Source organism: Pseudorasbora parva, chromosome 19 (assembly GCF_024679245.1).
Source record: "Pseudorasbora parva isolate DD20220531a chromosome 19, ASM2467924v1, whole genome shotgun sequence".
NCBI classification, from domain to species: Eukaryota; Metazoa; Chordata; class Actinopteri; order Cypriniformes; family Gobionidae; genus Pseudorasbora; species Pseudorasbora parva.
In genome coordinates, this window is record NC_090190.1 from 3,693,362 (window position 1) to 3,712,221 (window position 18,860).

The 18,860-nt window shown below is 37.3% G+C and overlaps 2 protein-coding genes across 3 annotated transcripts in view; one reads left to right on the top strand and one right to left on the bottom strand.

Moving 5' to 3' along the window:
• The window catches only part of csmd3b (CUB and Sushi multiple domains 3b), a 500,836-nt gene that overhangs the window by 212,289 nt on the left and 269,687 nt on the right, over positions 1 to 18,860 (top strand). For both annotated transcript variants that reach the window (XM_067425814.1, XM_067425815.1), the window contains exons 8-9: positions 940 to 1,027; positions 3,115 to 3,239. In XM_067425814.1, coding sequence (XP_067281915.1) covers positions 940 to 1,027; positions 3,115 to 3,239 — 213 coding nt within the window. The remainder of the gene's footprint in view (positions 1 to 939; positions 1,028 to 3,114; positions 3,240 to 18,860) is intronic.
• Positions 10,417 to 18,222, bottom strand: LOC137048077 (uncharacterized). The gene is made up of 4 exons (XM_067426063.1): positions 16,436 to 18,222; positions 16,040 to 16,109; positions 15,253 to 15,427; positions 10,417 to 10,910 (listed from the first exon to the last, which is right to left on the bottom strand). The coding sequence occupies exons 1-4, from the start codon at positions 17,297 to 17,299 to the stop codon at positions 10,751 to 10,753; spliced, it is 1,269 nt and encodes a 422-aa protein (XP_067282164.1). The 5' UTR covers positions 17,300 to 18,222; the 3' UTR covers positions 10,417 to 10,750.

Consider the following 18,860-nt stretch of genomic DNA (forward strand, 5'->3'; position numbering starts at 1 on the left):
TTGTCTCAGGCATTAAAAGTTTTAGGGACAGCAGTAAAACAAATGCAAACATCCGGTTAAAAAAGTAACAATATGTACAGCTACTGGTACACAAAGTACAATACACTGCATTTTCACTGGAAAGCTTCTTTAATAAGTCAGGATGCATAAAAGTGAGTGTCTTCAATACAGTGGGAATCATTTTACTGTGCTGTGCTTGTGTGCATGCTGATGATAGCGAGCGTTTCTGCATTATGTTAAAACCTGTTTTTGTTCCAATCAGCATATTTTAACTGCATGGTTAAATGCAATATTAATTGTGCATCAATTTCATCACCCTATAGACATACAAGTGTGTATGGAGTGTGTGTAAAGGGCTGAATTTGAAGTCAGGTTCACTCGGTTGGAAAATGAGAGGTGACGGTCCTCTCAGCCTCAGATAGAAAGACTAGTCACATGACCCATGCCAACTCTAACCTCAGCCTTTATGAGATTAGATCATGCATAACACAGCATTTAAATCAATAATGTTGATATACTTACTCTATATATAGAACAAGGGTTCAATAGAAAAGTCCTTTTTTCTGTCATAGTGTTCAACAACTATAATCTCCTATTAACAGTACAGATAATAAAGTGTGCCCTCAATTTAACATGAAAAGCTGCTAATACGATCTGGGATTTATTCAGTATCTCAACTTTCAATGATGTAGTCACACTCTTACAAAGCGACAACTGCGCTGAGACACATTTGTGGGGATGTGTTAATGGTTATCAATTAGATGATTTGAGTGTGTGTGTGTGTGTGCGCGTTGTGTTTATGTCTGTGTTCACATGTCAGCTCCGCCTCCTCTTCAATGTCAGCAGTTCTGTAAAGCCGTTTGCATGAGGCTTGCATGAGGAAAATGAAGTTTATCCGTGTGTGTGTGTCTAATGGCTAACTGTGCTCTGAATTTGCAGTAAATGAAGGAGGAATCAAACAGGCCTCGAACTCCTGCCCAGACCCGGGGGAACCTGAAAATGGCAAGCGCATTGGCAACGACTTTAGGTAATGATTCTTAGGTACAGCGTGTCCCAATGATGACTTCAGTGGAAGGTATTTGTTATTCCTGCATTCTCCACCAAGACAGCTAGCATTGGATGTTCTGATTAATCATTCGTGGCATTCTGAGGTTTCCTAGCGGCCCTGATATACTGTAAGCAAATCTGGAAAACAAAACTTGTGTGATGTCATTTCAATCAAAATCAGGCCAAAACTAAGTTCATTTCGGTAATTCAGAACATCCTGCCAATGCTAACTTTCCAGAAAAGTTCACTCTGGCTGATAAACACTTCCGAACTACCATTGGTCTGTGGTGATGATGATGCAATAGGTGGGTGTGGCTCTGAGGCTCCGCCTTCTTTGACGTGGAAATCTTCTTCAGTTTATTTCTTCCATTCAGTCCTTCAAGCTCAGACGATTGCGAGTAAAAACTTTAACACATTGGAGAGCCACTTTATAGTAGAAACTGATATGTTCATTTTGATAGAGACACTGACTGTTTTTCATGTTTAAAACTCTAAAGCTGCTTACTTTAAATTGTAAGTTTTATATAAATAATGGAGTGTCTAATTACACTTAGTGCAAATAGCCCAGTTTGTTGACAGAGGCTATTTACATTAACTCCGCCCACTGACTTTTGGCCCGGGCCGACAACATTACGGAAGACACTGGATTATATACAGAATGAATAGTGTTGGTGTACGACGTGTCATAGGAAGTTTTGATGCAAATTCAAATCTGCCTTTTGCCAAACTTGCTCTATTCCCTTTTCCCATCACGCATCAGATGGCAAATGTATTTATTTTAACTAAAAATTAAGAAAATATTTTTGAATCGTGAAAATAGTGTCTAACAAGTGTTTAATAATAAAGTGCTTATCTGTTAGGGTTATGAGTCAGTGTAAGAAGGGCTTTATTGTCCCAATAAGGTGCACGCATTCAATAATTTTAATAAATAATCATTTACACCATGTTATTATTATACCGTTTTATGTACAACAACACTGAGGTACACAGTGTCTGCCACTATTTATAAGTCTAAATAGCATCTAACTATTATTTACACTTGTTGCAAATATAGTGCAATAAATAGAATCTATCGCTATTTGATAATTGTATCATTTCAACTCGAATCAATATTTCATGTCCACATATTTATTTATTTGACTAGTAGTTTAGTTGTGTAATATAATCTGGGATATTCTACAGTCAGCCCTTACATATAAAATTTTCCAAGGAGAGATGAAACCTGAATATGGATATAGCGCATCTTCACCGATACATGTCATTAATATTGTAGCATCTGAATATCTTACAGTAGTGTCCTCTGTTTAGCACTCCCAGAGCACATAAATCATATTCTCCAGGCCAGACCCTTCCAAGACTTTCCCAATGTCAAGCTAATACCAGCTCCACGGGGAAGCTGACAGTATGCGAACGGAACCACTAATTAGGGCTAGCCGATTCCAACTGAGACACTGACATTATACTCCAGGTTTTTGTGCAACACGGCTTTAGGATTGCAGAAACGGTTCGTGTTTGTACGTTTTCACGCACAGGATTTTTTTTCCCTCAAATTAAAGTACATGAAAGGTCAGTGTCGGAGTTTGCTGAGTGGATTTGTTGAGATCTGTCCAACTCCAGACTGAAGGAAGCATTGAAGAAATGGAGAAAGCTTCAAGCTAGAGGTTTACAGAGAATCAAGTCGCTCCATAGTATCGATCGCAAGGAGGATAAGAAGCTCTTTTGATATGCTTTCATTTATTTATCCCTCTCTTGTGCATGTCGCAATACTTTCCTCTCTAACTTCTTTGTGTGTTGTGTGCTTGCATAGACCTAAAAGTACAAGGCATTTTAAATGTTAGTTCATTTTCTAAAGATGCACATTATTTTTCAGTGCCGTCTTGGCTGAATGATTGATACCGCGGTACACACATTTATAACCTGTTGAGCTGTACTGGTAGCCGTGCACAGCCTTATTTTCACATGCATCAAATGAAATGGCGTTCGCCCTGATCATTCAGTCATGCTAATGGATGTGTGTTGGATCTGATTTGTTTGTCATTCTGTGCATATGGGTCCTGATCCCCACAGTATTGGTGCCACAGCCCAGTTCATCTGTGATGAAGATCACGTTCTGCAGGGCTCCAAGAGCATCACGTGTCAGAGAGTGGCGGAGGTGTTCGCGGCATGGACTGATCACAGACCTGTCTGCAGAGGTGAGTCTGAACATCTGTACAAATTCAATAAATATATATGAGATTAATGTCATGGGTGTGTTTACACTTGACTGATTTGGATTGATTAAAACGAAATCTGTTGAGCTCTTAATGTTGTCCCTTTAAAGGTGTTAAGCTTGTTCCTTGACATGTTTTTTTTGGGGGGGAGGGGGGTATATAAATGAGAAAAAATATTAGTTTTAAACTTCAGCTGCTTTAAAGCTACACTGTATAACTTTTTTAGTTTATTCTTAGCTAAAAACATATTCAAAAATAAATGTGCTCATTAATGTATATTTACTTCTTTCAAGTAATAAAGTATCCTCGTAAGTTTATAATATGCCATTGAAAATACATACGGGTGAGGGGTTCGAATGCCGGTCGCCATGTTGCCCCTCCATCTTGAAAGTACATTAGCCAAAGCGGGACATACCCGTAAATTCAAGCTTCGCCTTTCACGTTTTAACACTCGATGGCACCGTGTCGAATGTGAACATTGCCATGTTAATCTTGGACTAAATTGGCCACCGTAGCAGTTAAAACGAAATCAGAATTGAGAGGAACAGAAACTATTATTCACTGGATGATCATATACCTTTTCACCGCTAGATGGGGGAAAATATCACACAGTGGAGCTTTAAAGGGGACCTGTTATGCAAAAGTCACATTTACATGGTGTGTACACAACCACCCTATAATGATACAAATCCACCACTCCTCTTTTTTTTAACTCCCACAAATCATAAGCAATGTCTCAGTATAAGCCGTTTGCAGATTGTAACTTTTGTGACATCACAAATGCTTAGGTCCCGCCCACAACTGCTGTCAGACTCCTCCTCATTAGCATAGCCCCGCCACCATTGAGCCATACACAGTTCATGTTTATAAGAAGAAATTTAAGAAATGTATTCTTATTAAAGCTACTAAAGTTATTTAGTCAGTAACAGTGTGTGGTTTTCTGTTTGATTCATATTAACAGCAGATACAGCAGTAGGTACTGTATGTTACGCTTCTGTCACTTTAATACACAGATCTAATATACACATGTGATTTATTTACTTCCTATTTAACTTTAAAGGGTACTTCAGCACTGGGAAACTGCACAATCATTTGAACAAACTCCAGGGTTTCTACTGATACAAAGCCATATGCTAATCGCTGAAGTAACTCTTTAACTTGCTATGAACTTTTTGTGTTTGACAGTTTAAGCGCAACTTTAAGAAGTTTAATACTCACGGGACGCTCCGTCTGACACACAGCTTTCTGTGTGTGTGCGCGCTTCGGGTGTGTGCGCTCAGAAAACCATATATCAGAAGTTTAGACTGATATGAACCTTAAGGTGCATGCAGATCATAAACTCTCATGCATGAAGAACTGCAAAGTCACAGGAGTGTGACCATGATAGAGATAATAATAATCAAAACCAAGATTTTTTTTGTGTAAATCTTTAAGGCTTGTCAGAAAATGTCCACTGCTATGACTGGCCAATGTCATTGGGGGCCGAGCGGGCATCTGTATACTGTATTCTGGGTAGGGCCTTTACTCTTTTTGAAGCTGAAATGAGGTTGAGTCAGTGGTTTTTGGGTGAACCATCCCTTTAAGTTTAAACCTGCACAGACTCTATATAGGTTGTCAGCCTTTCTCTTATTTCAGCATTATGAATTTGGGTCAGCCATGGAGGAGAGATGTTTGGTCTGAATACTTAGTAGGATTAATTATAGCTAGAAGGGCTAGGTTAGAAGGAGTAATATTAATTAATTTCAAGAGTGTTTGCAGTTGTCTCATGACAAGCTTACTAATCAACTTTTTTTTTACTCCGGATCTGATAGTATTGCCATGGCAACTAAAATTCAGAGCAGAATTTGCATGCCGGCAGTGACTTCTAGCTTTTCACAGCCCTAATGGCTTTAAGTGTCAGTTGGCTGCCCTGGGCAAGCAAACAGGAATTGGATTGTCTCCATCATTCAGGAGGACACTTTAATTATAGCTCAAAATGAAGTGGAGTGACACAGACACTTTCATCAGCATTTAGGGATCATGGGATGTATCGCTATTATTATTTGCTTATTTTAAATACGTATCAGTAATTAATGTAGCTATAGTGCTGTTAGTTCTCATCTCTGTTTTTAGTGTTTATTTAAAACAAGAGCATTGTGCTATTATTGTAGCCTCCGATCTGTTAGTTAGCAGCTTGCATGGTCTTTTAACAGCAGAAGTGATTAAAATCCCAGTTGCGCAGGGGTGGGAGCGTTGTAAAACTGCACCGCTATTAGCAGAAACGATGCCTTTCCATGCAGTGTAATTTACATAATTTCCTTTTATGAATATTGTCATGTATTTGCCTGCATTGTTTTGACCTGTTCAGTAGCTTTGTTGAGCGACAGAATTACTACGCATGTAAAATTATAATTATTTTAAACGACAATGTTCATAAATGACTTTAAGAGACATAATATTTTTGTTTATTGCATGTTTTATTTTATTTATATTTTTTTACAGGAGCAAATAAAATAATAAACTGGATAATATAAGGGACATATTAAACTGTCAAATAGTCACTTTACTATGTCCCCCGCCTATGTATTTAATTATATTACAGTAGCTTATTTCCCAGTGACCAACTGCTCTTAAAACATGTGCACGGCTTTGTATTTATTCCATTTCTGTCACTGCTGTGGAAAGCCGTTAATGAAAGGCATTTTGTCAGTGTTGTATACTCAAGACTCGGACTCGAGACCATATTTTAATGGTCTTGGTCTCGTCATGGACTCGTGTGCATTTGGACTCAGTATTGGCTTGTACTCAAACATATTAGGACTTATTCCCGAGTCCACTCGAGTCCCATTTAAAAAAATTCATGATTATAACTGTATGTTAATATGGCGACATTATCTATATGCATGCCTCAAAGTCTGTATTGCGTTCACTTGATTCTGTTTACCATTCAGCACTACGATTTATAACAAAAGCAGACTACAATACACATCACTGCAATTTGTACCGCTTATCTGGTTGGTTACCACGGTCTAAACGCAGAAAACGCAATTGGTTGATTTTTATTTATAACGCAATTACTGGATAATTACCATCATATTTATCAGTATTTTCATTGGCAACAAACAATAGATATAACTTCAGGTCAAACAATAGCATACTTTTTAATGTGCCTACTGTTTATTCCGAATTTGGTAAAACAGCCTACCGTTACAATGCTCCATCAACCTGGAACGCACTACATAAAAAACTGAAACTAAACATGTTTATCTCCATCTCTGATTTTAAGTCGTATCTGGCAGACATTTTGCATCATACATGTGAATGTGTCTAGACGTTTTGTTGTGTACAGCCTGCATATTCTCACTTGTAAATTGTATTTGTTTTATGTTGTGTCCATCTTTGTTTTTGTGTGTCTTTTTAACTATGTGCTGCCTTTTCTTGGCCAGGGCTCACTTGAAAAAGAGACTACTGTCTCAATGTGACTACCCTGGTAAAAAAAAAAAAAAATGCTTTAAATTGATGTTTGATTGACATGTCCAATGATTGGTGATTTTCTTGTGTGCAGCTGCGCATGACTTGAGACTAACGTTAGGGCCAAGACTCCCGCCAGGTTCTCTCCCACGCCCGTGACTGGCCTGCTCTCGCTTCTATTTTACGCCGTGTCCACCTGCCGTCAACCTGCTCTGATCCCTCTTTCCAGAAAGTCACATGCCTACGTTATTTGTCTCATCTGTGCCATTTTAATATATTTACTGTTTAAAAAGTAGGACAAAAACAAAGCTTGTTTAATTAAATAATACAATGAATACAGATACGATGACTAATGACAGTCTCAACACTGAGCATCTCCCCCTAAAAATGTCTGACAGAAGGCCGACTCTCACCCTCCAGCACATTCACGTTGCTTTAAAAAGGCAGCAGTGTTTCTTCACTTACTCTGTGCATGCTCTCCGTATCTAAAAAGTTGATACAATTAAGTTATAACTTTGTTTGTGGATTTTCTCTGGTTCGAGCTGGTCTCGACTACAACACACTTATGGTTCCATCAGCCAGTCAGGCCTTAATGTTTCTCCAATTCCAGATCAGGCACTTTAGGATTTGCAGCTCAGCCTATTGGCTCAAAAACTTCTGTCTGGAACAGAGAGTACCTATGAGCTTTGCCAGAAAGCTCTGCACTTGCCAGGCGACTGCTATTGATATGAACATGAATGCTAACATCTCTGCAGGTATTATAGACCTCCTTGAGCAGAACCTAGACAGTGCGACACCAAGTGGCTAGCTTGGGAAATTACTGGTGATACAGGATGTCTTAGCAGTTCATTTCTGTGCTCATTTTCTCTGTGGATAGAAAAATATTTACTGGGCACAGGTGGCCCTTTGAAAAAACTCAAGTGTGTTGAGTCAATTGCTCCCGAACCATGTTTAGTAATTCTTGACTTTTAAAATAAGACAAGGCAATTGGTTTAGATGTAGAAGGACGAGGACCCACAAATTGGTGATATTGTTTCTAAGATGGACTATTAATGCGTGTTTGGATGTGTGTGCTGTGAGTTTTGGGGCTTTAAGGGCACAGCATGCAGGAAAATAAAGGTTTGGAACAGTGTTTGCGGTTTAATGATGTAATTGATCATTCTGGGTGGCAATTGTTTTTTTGTTCGGCCTGTTCCAGTGTCTCGGAGTCTCCTAATCTTTATGCTTGCTGCTGACTTGGCCCGTTTTCCCTGTAGAGGTCGGCTTCAGTGTCAGGAAGTGTAAAACGGCGAATAGGGCTGCATGTGCAAGGGGTTTATAAAGGAGAATATTTTATTCGGTTATCTTGATACTTAGAATTAGAAGCTTTTCCGAATGCCAAACCCTGGCAATGTTCTTGATTAAACGATCCGATAATGTAAAAATCACAGCAGGCAGTCAGGTTAATGTACTTTTAATCCAAAGAGAAAAGAAAAGAAGGTCAACTTTATTTTTAATAACTTTATACAACTGTTTATCCAGTCCTTACTTTTTTTTCCCTTTTTCTTTTCTTTGCGGTATAAACATATACATTCGTCAGCGTGGTGTGGATTGTGACTCTTTCTGCAGGTTACATACTCATGCCAGTAGGTGGGGAAAAGTGTCTCTCTTTAAACAAATGATTTGCTGAGGGATTCATGCATCACAGTTGCTTATTAACAGAAGCAAAATATGCATACATTACTTCCTTTGAATAATGAATTACTTTGCAACTGTTCATAAAGGGGTCATGATCTGCATTGTTTTATTGTTTTATAATGTTTCTTGTGGTGCACATAAAATAAAAAGTGATCATAATGTACAAATAAAAGGCAATTTCCCTTCTCTAATTTAGCCTCTGATTCGAAGGGGCGTGTCTGCTGTGAGATTTCAGCGTAAACGCCCATTGCTGTGATTGGCTGACATCTTTGCATATGAAATAGCAAGTATAATACATATTTAGCATGTATTTGTTGTTACAGCTTTCAAGGTTAACTAATCATGAAGAGTTGATTATAGCATTATATTAAAATATATGGCATTATTCAGATGGTGTGGCATGAAATGCTGCAGTGATGATTATTGTAGCCGATCACACTCATGTTAAGCTCAGGAATGCAGTCATCTTGTCATTGAACTCGATTTCTGCACAATAATGAATGCATTCATCATAACTAATAGTGCAAACACGATGTAAATAGTTTAGTTTATTTATTTATTTAACAGGGACCATACACAACACAAATTGTGCCAGAGTTAGCTAAGATAGCTAATTTGCATCTGAGGTCCCTGGGCAGGATGATGTTCAATACAATTACAGCATTCAATTACAATCCAAGAAAGAAAGAAAAAAAAAAAAATATATATATATATATATTAGGGCTGGGCGATATGGCCCAAAAAAAAAATCCCCGATTTTTTCACCAAAAATTCGATTTACGATTTAAAACGATTTTTTTCCCCCCTCCTACTTAAAATCAATCTGCAGATGACAAAGAAATTGTTCAAAACAAGTTTAACTTTATTTTGTTTAGGTAAAATTAAATATTTGCAGCTTGATAGAAGTGCCACCTGGGGTGCAAAACTTTCCGCATGTGAATAACCCCCGACTATTCCACAGTATAAATGGGCACCATATCTTTTGCAATATACAGTATACATATTAAAGGTTTATGAATTGATATGCAGATAAAATTAACTTTTATTAACAACAGTAATGTGCAAAAAAAGTATAGGGAAAATTTAAATGTAATGCTCTTATTAAATATAGATTAGCATTGTTCTTCAATAGTCTCACACTGAACTGATCGACAGCTTCAGTGATTTTTACTGTAATTTACTGTAATACTGTAGCTTTACTTTACTGTAATTTAGTCACAATTTGAAGAAAAGTTTAGTTTTTCCTGAGACTGTGACTTCGTACTTTTCTCCATACATTAGGGAGTGGAAATCGCTAATAAATCAATAAGTGCTCTTCTGCTGGTTATAGTGGTGGGCATTTCATATCTTTTTTTAAATAAAAATGCTACAAAATGGATTACACATTTTAAAAAAATAAACTAAAAAAACATTTGACTATTTCTTTCACAAGACCCCTTTAAACTTTTAGTTTTACAAACCATCACATTAAAAATAACATTACAGTCGGATATCTAGAGCTTTGAAGTGCTGGAAATAAGTGTGAAGCTCTTGAAAACCATTGGAAAGTGCTTGAATTTCAATCTCAAAAGGTTGTACGAATCCTGAGATAAATAATGACAACAACAACAACATTAAATCCATGTGGTTTTACTACACTGTAAAAAGGTTGCTGTAAATTTTACAGTAACTTACTGGCAGCTGGATGCCAGTAAGTTACTGTAAAAGTGTTTACAGTATCTTTACTGTAATTTAATTTACAGTAATATTAATGCATACTGTATTGATATTTACAGTATGAGTACTGTATTTTTATTTACAGTACAAGTACCGTATTTTCATTTACAGTAATAATACTGTATATTGTATTATTTACAGTACAAGTACCGTATTTTTATTTACAGTATTAGAATTGATTTATTTTACAGAATTATAATTTTTTTTACGATTTGAGTTTAGCTTAATTTACTTTAAACAAAATTCATTTAATTTTAATCTACATGTCATAGGTAAGGTTGCAATAAAGTTGATGAAACGGATCTAATCACAGCAGTCAGTTTTATTTAACACAAAACACTCAGAAAACAAAGGAACAAAACAACCAAACCAAACACAGAGTTTAAAAAGACAAACCAATTAATGAAATTAACAACAGGTGTAACTGATGATTAAATAATGAAAAACCACTACAGCACTGTAAACTTTATGTTTTTTACCCCCCAAAAAATTCATGAGTCCGCATGAACATTTGTCATTAAAATATGCTGTTTAATTGTTTAACTGTTTAACATTTACTTTAAAAAGTACATTTTTCAAATGTGTTTGAATTCATCCTGTGTATTTAACATGGCTAAAAATGTAAACATGCTGAAAAGCAGAACAAGCCTTCAATAATTTTGCCAATCGAAGTCAACAAGCTCTCTGATGAAAGATGCCACAAGGGGATTTATGCTGGCGATTTTTCTCTGGACCCTTTTTCCAGATGTCCGGCTGATCTGTGATTTTGATTGGCATTTGGTGCCATCAGGGTTTATTCTCAGAATGAACCTGCAAGCACAAGAAAAAACACATTTATCAAACCACTGCTTTCTCAACAGTCATAACATGGTGCTGTATGCACATTGATGTTAATAAAAGCAATATGTACTATATAAATAAATAATTAATTGTACAGTGTAGACAGATTATAATGGAACTTTGTGAGATTGCAATTAAAACGAGGGACACATTTTTAGTGATTATAAAGGGACAGCTCTTTGCATGCTTTCTGCCATGCCAACTCAAACATCCAGTAGCCTAAGCTTGATTTTCTGTTAAAATTAACAGTGGTTTGTGAATGAAGATAATTTATCGGGAAACATTTATGTGATTCAGTACGGTGACCGGGAGGGGACATGTTCTGTTCACTTAGTTTTGTCGTGGCCACAACATATATACTCGTGGGAACGTGATAATATGTTGTTGCCACGAGATATTAATTTGTGGGAATGTCATATTAAGCCGTGGGAACGTGATAATTAATCGTGGCCACGAGATCATTTTGTTGAGTTAACAACATCATGTCGTGGCCTCGACTTCATATTTTGAGAGAACGACATTTATTTCTCGTGGCCACGAGTTATGTTTAGGGAACCACACAGTATAGCCTACTGTAACCACAGCAGTCGGAGATGGAGATGACTGATGAAACATCATTTTACTTTAATTTAGGAATGGCATATACAGATATAGTGCAGTCTCTAGCATGAAGACATGGTTATTAGGGCTGGGATAAACAATTATTTTTTAAACGATTAATCTAGCGATTATTTTTCGATGCATCGATTAATCTAACGATTAATTTTTCCTGTCCGATTCGGTTACGATTCGATTCGATTACCGATTATCTCCCATTAATTGCCTAATAGCAATTTATACATGTTGATTTAATTATCTGAATGAAAAAACAAATTCCTTAACATTGCAATATATGTTTATTGCTCTTAAAATTCCAAAGTAAGACTATACAATGCATTCAATAAAACCTTCAAAACATAAAGTACACACACACACACACACACACACACACACACACACACACACACACACACACACACACACACACACACACACACACACACAAATAAATAAGTATTAACCTACAACAAAGAAACATATTATACGATTTTTCTATGTATGCAACTCAGCCTACAGGCTATGCCCATCGATTAAATATCAACAAGTTGGTTAATCAAATCTGGGGACACACTGCAAGCGTGAGCGTCTCGGCTGCGTGGCGTGTCCGTTTTTGTTTCGGCTCACATGTTAACAGGTTGGAGTTTGGCCGTTTGCACACTGACTGTGACGCGCGGAAAACGCGTGCATGCTAGAAATAGAAGAGCGCCTATTTTTCACGTGTGTTGGGAGCGTCTCCAGGCAAAATAGAATAGGAAAAGATGTTTATATATAATTTTGACACGAATACATATTATTAAATTACATTTTCATGTTTGAAAGTCTGTAGGTTTACATAAATGCAGATATAGGCCTAATTGTAATAATAAAAAACGTCAATTATCGATTTTGAAATATTGCAACTGTCAATACAGAACGAAATATTCTGTAGCCTAGTATTTGCCGTCAATACCATAGATATGTGGCTACTCCCGACGTTTTCTTTGCTGTATCAGTAGGCTATTTATGTTTAACATTAGGAATAGGGCTTCCCTCCGCATCAATAGCAGCAGCAGCGCCGCGTCAGACACGCTTCTAGTGTGCAAAGGCAGAGAAAACACCACGCAGCCCCGTGGCTGACCCGCAACAGAAACGCCACGCGCATCCGCGGCATGACAGTGAAAAAAGTTACATGTAGAGTGCATTATGGGCGCCAATATTCCGTTTAAAACCGGAATAGTCCTGGGATGAAACTGCTCACTTAGAGGATGGATACCCTCGGTCACATCAGCGCGATTAGACATTGAACATTTTAAATTTAAAACAGCTTATTATGTAGGTAACGTAGCCAATGTGTCCGATGCTTTCACTTGATGCAAACGTTTGTTTTTGTGATTAAAATACATCAAATATTACCAAAACATCTGTCTTCCTGTGTGCAGAAGTTTGTTTATGTAGCCGTGACAACAAAACGCGTGCGCGCCTGGAGCAGGCGCTCTTAACACAGACGCGCATGCCTGTGATGCTCCGTGCGCACCGCGCGCCAACCCGCATAGACTGTGGCCAACCCGCAAGCCTTGCACTTCTGAAAGTCTGAGGAGCCACTCGTGTTGCTACCATAGATACATAATAAATAATATACTTAATTACATAATATACTTTATTATGTACATCTATGGTTGCTACTACTCTCCGGCGCCGCCATCTTTATTTTGAATCTGACGAATCGACGCGCATATTTTGCGTCGACGTATTTTTTGCGTCGACGTCATCGATGACGTCGACGCGTTGTCCCAGCCCTAATGGTTATGTTATTAAGTGAAAGACACTGAAGCGCATTCTTAAGTTGAATGGGCTTTTTCGTTGGAAATTTGCTGGCTTGAATGAACCAGAAGCCATCGCGCAGAAGGAGCGCCCGCAGCATGTTAAAGCTATCGCCCCCGTTTCTACACGTCTAGCTCCTTTTATCAGGAACAAATGGCCATAACCTGCAAATAGACATAACATTTTGTGCATGGTAAATGACGTTATTTCAATCATGGTTATTATATTTGACAGATTATATCTTATCCACTCATTTTACCTCTTGAAATGTCTTTAAATGGCAAGTTAGACCAGTAACATAGTTATACACTTGCCAAAAAGTGATTTAAAGCCTCCACTTATTGATTGAACTGTTCTTTCTGCCTAAATATTACTTGATTTCATTCATGATGGTTATATTTAACAGCTCATTCAGTCCTTTTTACTTATTGAAATACCTTGTAAAGGGTCAATCAATACACTTTTTGGCAAGTGTATAACTATGTTACTGGTAATTTAGTAACGAAGCAAGTGGCTGTAATTATGAATGAATCATTGACTCTCATGCTTTATTCAAAGCCGCAGATTCGTTCACAAACACTGCTGTCTGCTGCAGTGGCTTTCGTTGGAGCTATTATTTGTAGCAAAGAATACTGACAATAACTGTGTTTAATATGAACATCACTTAATATTAATACCTTTCGTTTGTTGAAATGTTGTATAAAATCAATGTCACATTTGCAATTGAGTGAATATTCGTATGTGATCAACATTAAACACAGTAACTCACACAGGGTATGTTTTTGTTACGAAGAGTTTGAATCTTAAATCGATCTCTACTTCAAATTGTGCTATATATATATATACATTTTGTCCTGACTGACTTACTAGCATGAAAAACAGAAAATAATTTCACAGTTAATCTCCAAATTAATGTGGAAACAACATAAAGTTATTTTAAATTATTGTTTAATGGCATCTTTTTATGAATGAAGGCCAGTATCACTGATACCAATACTGCAACTGATGTCTTCAATTATTATTATTTTTCAATTTTAAACATTAAGTATTGCCATTCAACACTACATTATAATTGGAGTGCGTAACGAACCCACTGGCCTGTTTCCAGTGAAGCTGAAATTATAGAGTCTTTCTGTTTTTAATACGTCTAAAATATATGTCTTACAGGCCTATAGATAGTTATGATATTCGTGGCTACACCGGGGTCCGTCGAAATTACGAGTGGTCCATTTAGAAGATGGTGATCTGTTATGAACTGTAAGCTACATCAATTATCTACAACAATTTCGTCCTTTGGGCACTGCCACTAATACAGGCAGCGGAAGATTACGCTGAGCTTGCGTCTGCTTTTCAAACATGGAAGTGTGACAAAGGCACATATGCTTTATAAATTCTCTAATGTGGATAAAGGCATATTTTGTACACATCATACAACACATGTCCTTATTAGGAGAAAATATATGTCGTTTTAACAAAAAAATAATGTCGTTTTTACGACATAAGATCTCGTTATTACGACATAATTGAGTGAAAAAAATATGTATCACCATGCGGTTCAGGGCTTCCGTAATTTTCTCTGTTACCTGTGTTCTTTGATTCTGCTGTCACTGCTGCACATGTGGAGCATGCATCCCATTTTCTCACAACTCTTTACGCTCATTTAAAACTGCTCTTTTGAGGATACTCAACAAACCGGACGTTTTGGCATAATTGTGTTATTATTCATTGAAGTGCGAAAGAGCACTTTTTTTATTGTATTTGTATTGCACTTTTTTTATTGTATTTTTTTACATATTAAAAAAAGTTGTATGCCGTTTTTACACCCCAGATGCAGCGGCACACCGTTTGGGAAACACTGCTCTACATCATTGTTGGTCAATATCATAACGCTTTTGAATTAATTTATGATTACCTCTGAATGAACTCCAGCGTATTCATTGCCTCTTCCTGGTACTGCACATTGAACACATAGTAGCAGCCAAACAAGATAGCTAATGCAGATTGAAAATCTGTTAGCTCTTGTGGCTCAATGATGACTCTGCCCTCCATTGTCAGCATCCATTTTTTAGCAATGAAAACAGATTCTCCTGTAACAGACATCATCATAGCAGATTTTTTTTAGCAAGACAGATTTTTTTAAATACATACTGTTCTTTGGAATCTTAAAAAAACATCTATCACTTTCTCAACGCAAATAAAAAAGCAGCATGACTGTTTTCAACACTGATAATAATCAGAAATGTTTCTTGAGCAGCAAGTCATCTTATTACAAAGATTTCTGAAGGATCAAGTGACACTGAAGACTGGAGTAATGATAACAGGAATACATTACATTTTAAAATATATATATTTTTTAAAAAGTTATTTTAAATTGCAATAATATTTAAAAATATTAAATATTACAAATATTATTTGATGTTTCTGATCAAATAAATGCAGCCTAAAAGCTTTAAGATAAGTGCTTGTGATGTACAGCCTGGTTGGATTGGCTGCTGCCTAAAATAATTAAACATAATTTACCATTTTATGTACAAATATTAATCTCCAGCATGCGTTCACAAGAGCACTGCGACGCATACATGCTGTGTTGACGCAAGAGCAGATGTTCAGCTCTTGTGTGTCGGTCTGCTGGTAGATGTTGGACTTGGCCAACTTTAATCTCAGCCTATCAATTAAAAAAAGCATTTTAATAGACTTACCAAGTGCAATCAGTCTTGGGGTACTGGGCAGAGAGAGACTTCCCTCTACATCTGCTGGAGTTGCAGTAACCTAAAAGTAGAGCAATTAACAAAAGGTTGGGAGAAATGAATTACATATATAAAGAACATACTTGCATATTGTTTTAAAATACTTCTCAATGTGCTCTCCAATTAAGTTTATGCTTATATGTCACTTTGTGATATCTTGTGATACAACCCCTTGACCAGCCATGTATCTTGCAAAATAGAAGTTTGATGATAAATGATTATGAAAATGAAATTGAACTTCAAATGCATGACACATAAATACAAAAACAGTAATAGTCATTTAAACTATGACATTAATTACAATAAGTATTCTCTAGAATCAGCTGTTCAAATAGCATTAATACTTACATCAGCAAGAAGAAAGAAGGCATCTTCTTTCTCTTTGAAGTAAGCCATTGTGGTAATTATAGATGCAACACCATAGTCGACATCCTCTTTACCAGCTTGGTCAATGTCTTTCAGGACTGTCCTGACATCCTTTTTCCACCTTGAAAGTTGACTTTCAAAAAAATGAAGCACCTTTTTTCCTTTTAGGCTGAGAGATTCTGTGAGCCTAGTGTTAACATCAATCCCAGTGAGAGTGTTGAAATGGGCACACAAAAATCTCTTCATGAACAGGAATGGCCACTGGTCTTTGAGTTCATCAATGCTGGGTGGGGGGTTGTTATTGATGGCATATCGCTGAGAAGCATATGTTATCTTCATCCATTCTTCCACCTGGCCACGCTCTGCTGCTCGGGGTCCCTCTTGAGAAAATAACTTAACCATTTCCTTTCTTTTTTCCTCCACTGATTCTGGAGTCTCATCTTCAGGGAGGTCAACTGGGTGCCAATTGATGCAGCCATAGCTATCAGTTTTTGCACATTTGGATGCGGTGCTCTCAATGCTGGGTGTAGACTCCTTGTCGTTGAAACGTTTTGCTTTTCTAACTCTCACCAGTGTGTTGTCACGATTGACATGTTCAACCCTTGTTTTTATCTGATTTAGCAAGGATCCATAACCACAGCCAATCAGCTCTCCTTCCATTGTTACATCTGCAAAGCTTTTTGGATATTTTTCCACGATTCTTCGTGCAATTTCTGAACACTGGCTTCTAGTAGGGTTCAAGCATACCTTTTGAATCGAGTCTACAATAGTTCTCACCATAACTAAAAGCTCCTGCTTCCTGGGTCGCTTGCCTTGTGCAACACATTGTCGCAAATTTGGTGGCATCTTCTCCCACGGTACTTCATATGATGAGACCCAGTCAGGGACTTGAACAGGGACATGGGTTGCTTGGCCTGAAGATGAAGAGCCTTCTGGACAGTTGGATAGCTGGCCAGATGTATGATCTTCATGGCCTGTGTGGTGAATTAAAACATCTTTATTGTATTATTGGAGGTATTGTTTGAGCCAAGTCACAATATGTACCGTATTTTCCGGACTATAAGTCGCACTTTTTTTCATAGTTTGGCTGGTTCTGCGACTTATGGTCAGGTGCGACTTATATATCAAATTTAATTCATACTGACTGACTAGAATAAACATTTAGCTGCGTCAACAGCCGCGAGAGGACACTCTATGCTTCTCCTTTAGCCTACCCCTGAAGAAAACAACTGAAAAAAAAACTGTTAACTGAAATGTTAACTTTAAGACAACAACTGAGAACACAAACAAAATGCCCCTCCATAAAGAAAATCCTATTCAGCAAATTACAAACTGCAAGTAGTAAAATATGCAGCCGAAAACGGTAATTGAGTAGCAGAAAGAAAGTTTGGAGTGAGTGAGAAACTTGTGAGGGACTGGCGAAAAGCAGAGGTTACTTTAACTGTAATGAAGAAAACAAAAAAAGCTAATCGCGGACTGAAAGCAAGATGGCCAGAGCTGGAGGAACGAGTCCCCTGGCTCCCGCTCTCCGCACTGCTTCTGCCCTGCCGACACTTGCGCGTGCGGTTTGAAGCTGGCGTTATAGTCCAGTGTAATGCGACTTATAGTCCAGTGCGACTTTTTCCTCTTCATGACGCATTTTTTGACTGATGCGACTTATACTCCGGAGCAACGGTAATCTTTTGAAACCCAAAGCTGAAAAACTATTTAATATCCACTACATATATTTACAAAAAGTGTACACTATACTGTCCACAGGTTCATGTGAATACATTACAAAAAAATGTCATTATAAAATGTTTAAAGCTGGCTAGATTAATATATTTTTATATTAATAATGGATGATATAAATACTTATATCCTGCAGGACTGTGACGTGCTGGGCATGACGTCATCACGTTGGAAAGGTCACGGGTGACATCATTAAACATTCATAAAACATCCAGGATACGCACACGAAAGGACCATTTTAAATAATAAACAGACAAAAAGACATAAATATGTCATTCAACATACAATAAAATTTTAACGATCCTCCTTCTCCACGCTAGTAAACAATCGGGCGGTTCTTGCACGTGCGTCGCAGTCCTGCACTTTTTTTTTTAGAAAATGACTGATCAATTTGCTATATAAGGCCCTATTCCTCAGCTGGGATAGAGGAGAGTCATTTGAAGCACTTTAAAGTACTTTGAAACTGCATTGATATGGACTCCAGCATATTGGTTGCAATTGATGTCCATTGTTGTGGAGAAAATGCTAAAACATTTTCCTCAAAAAACTAAAAAAAAAATTTCCACTGAGGAAAGAAAGTCATGAACATCTTGGATGGCATTGGGGTGAGTAAATTATCAGCTAATTTCCATTTAGGGGTGAACTAATCCTTTAATGAAAACGTTTCTTCAGGTGG

What these genes read in the sequence shown, in the direction of transcription:
- LOC137048077 (XM_067426063.1), bottom strand. Translation starts at nt 17,299, where the DNA reads ATGCCACCAAATTTGCGACAATGTGTTGCACAAGGCAAGCGACCCAGG. An exon ending in CCTTCTTTCTTCTTGCTGAT is followed by an intron (nt 16,110 to 16,435) that starts GTAAGTATTAAT and finishes CTCTACTTTTAG; the next exon opens with GTTACTGCAACTCCAGCAGA. An exon ending in ACGCTGGAGTTCATTCAGAG is followed by an intron (nt 10,911 to 15,252) that starts GTAATCATAAAT and finishes TTGTGCTTGCAG; the next exon opens with GTTCATTCTGAGAATAAACC.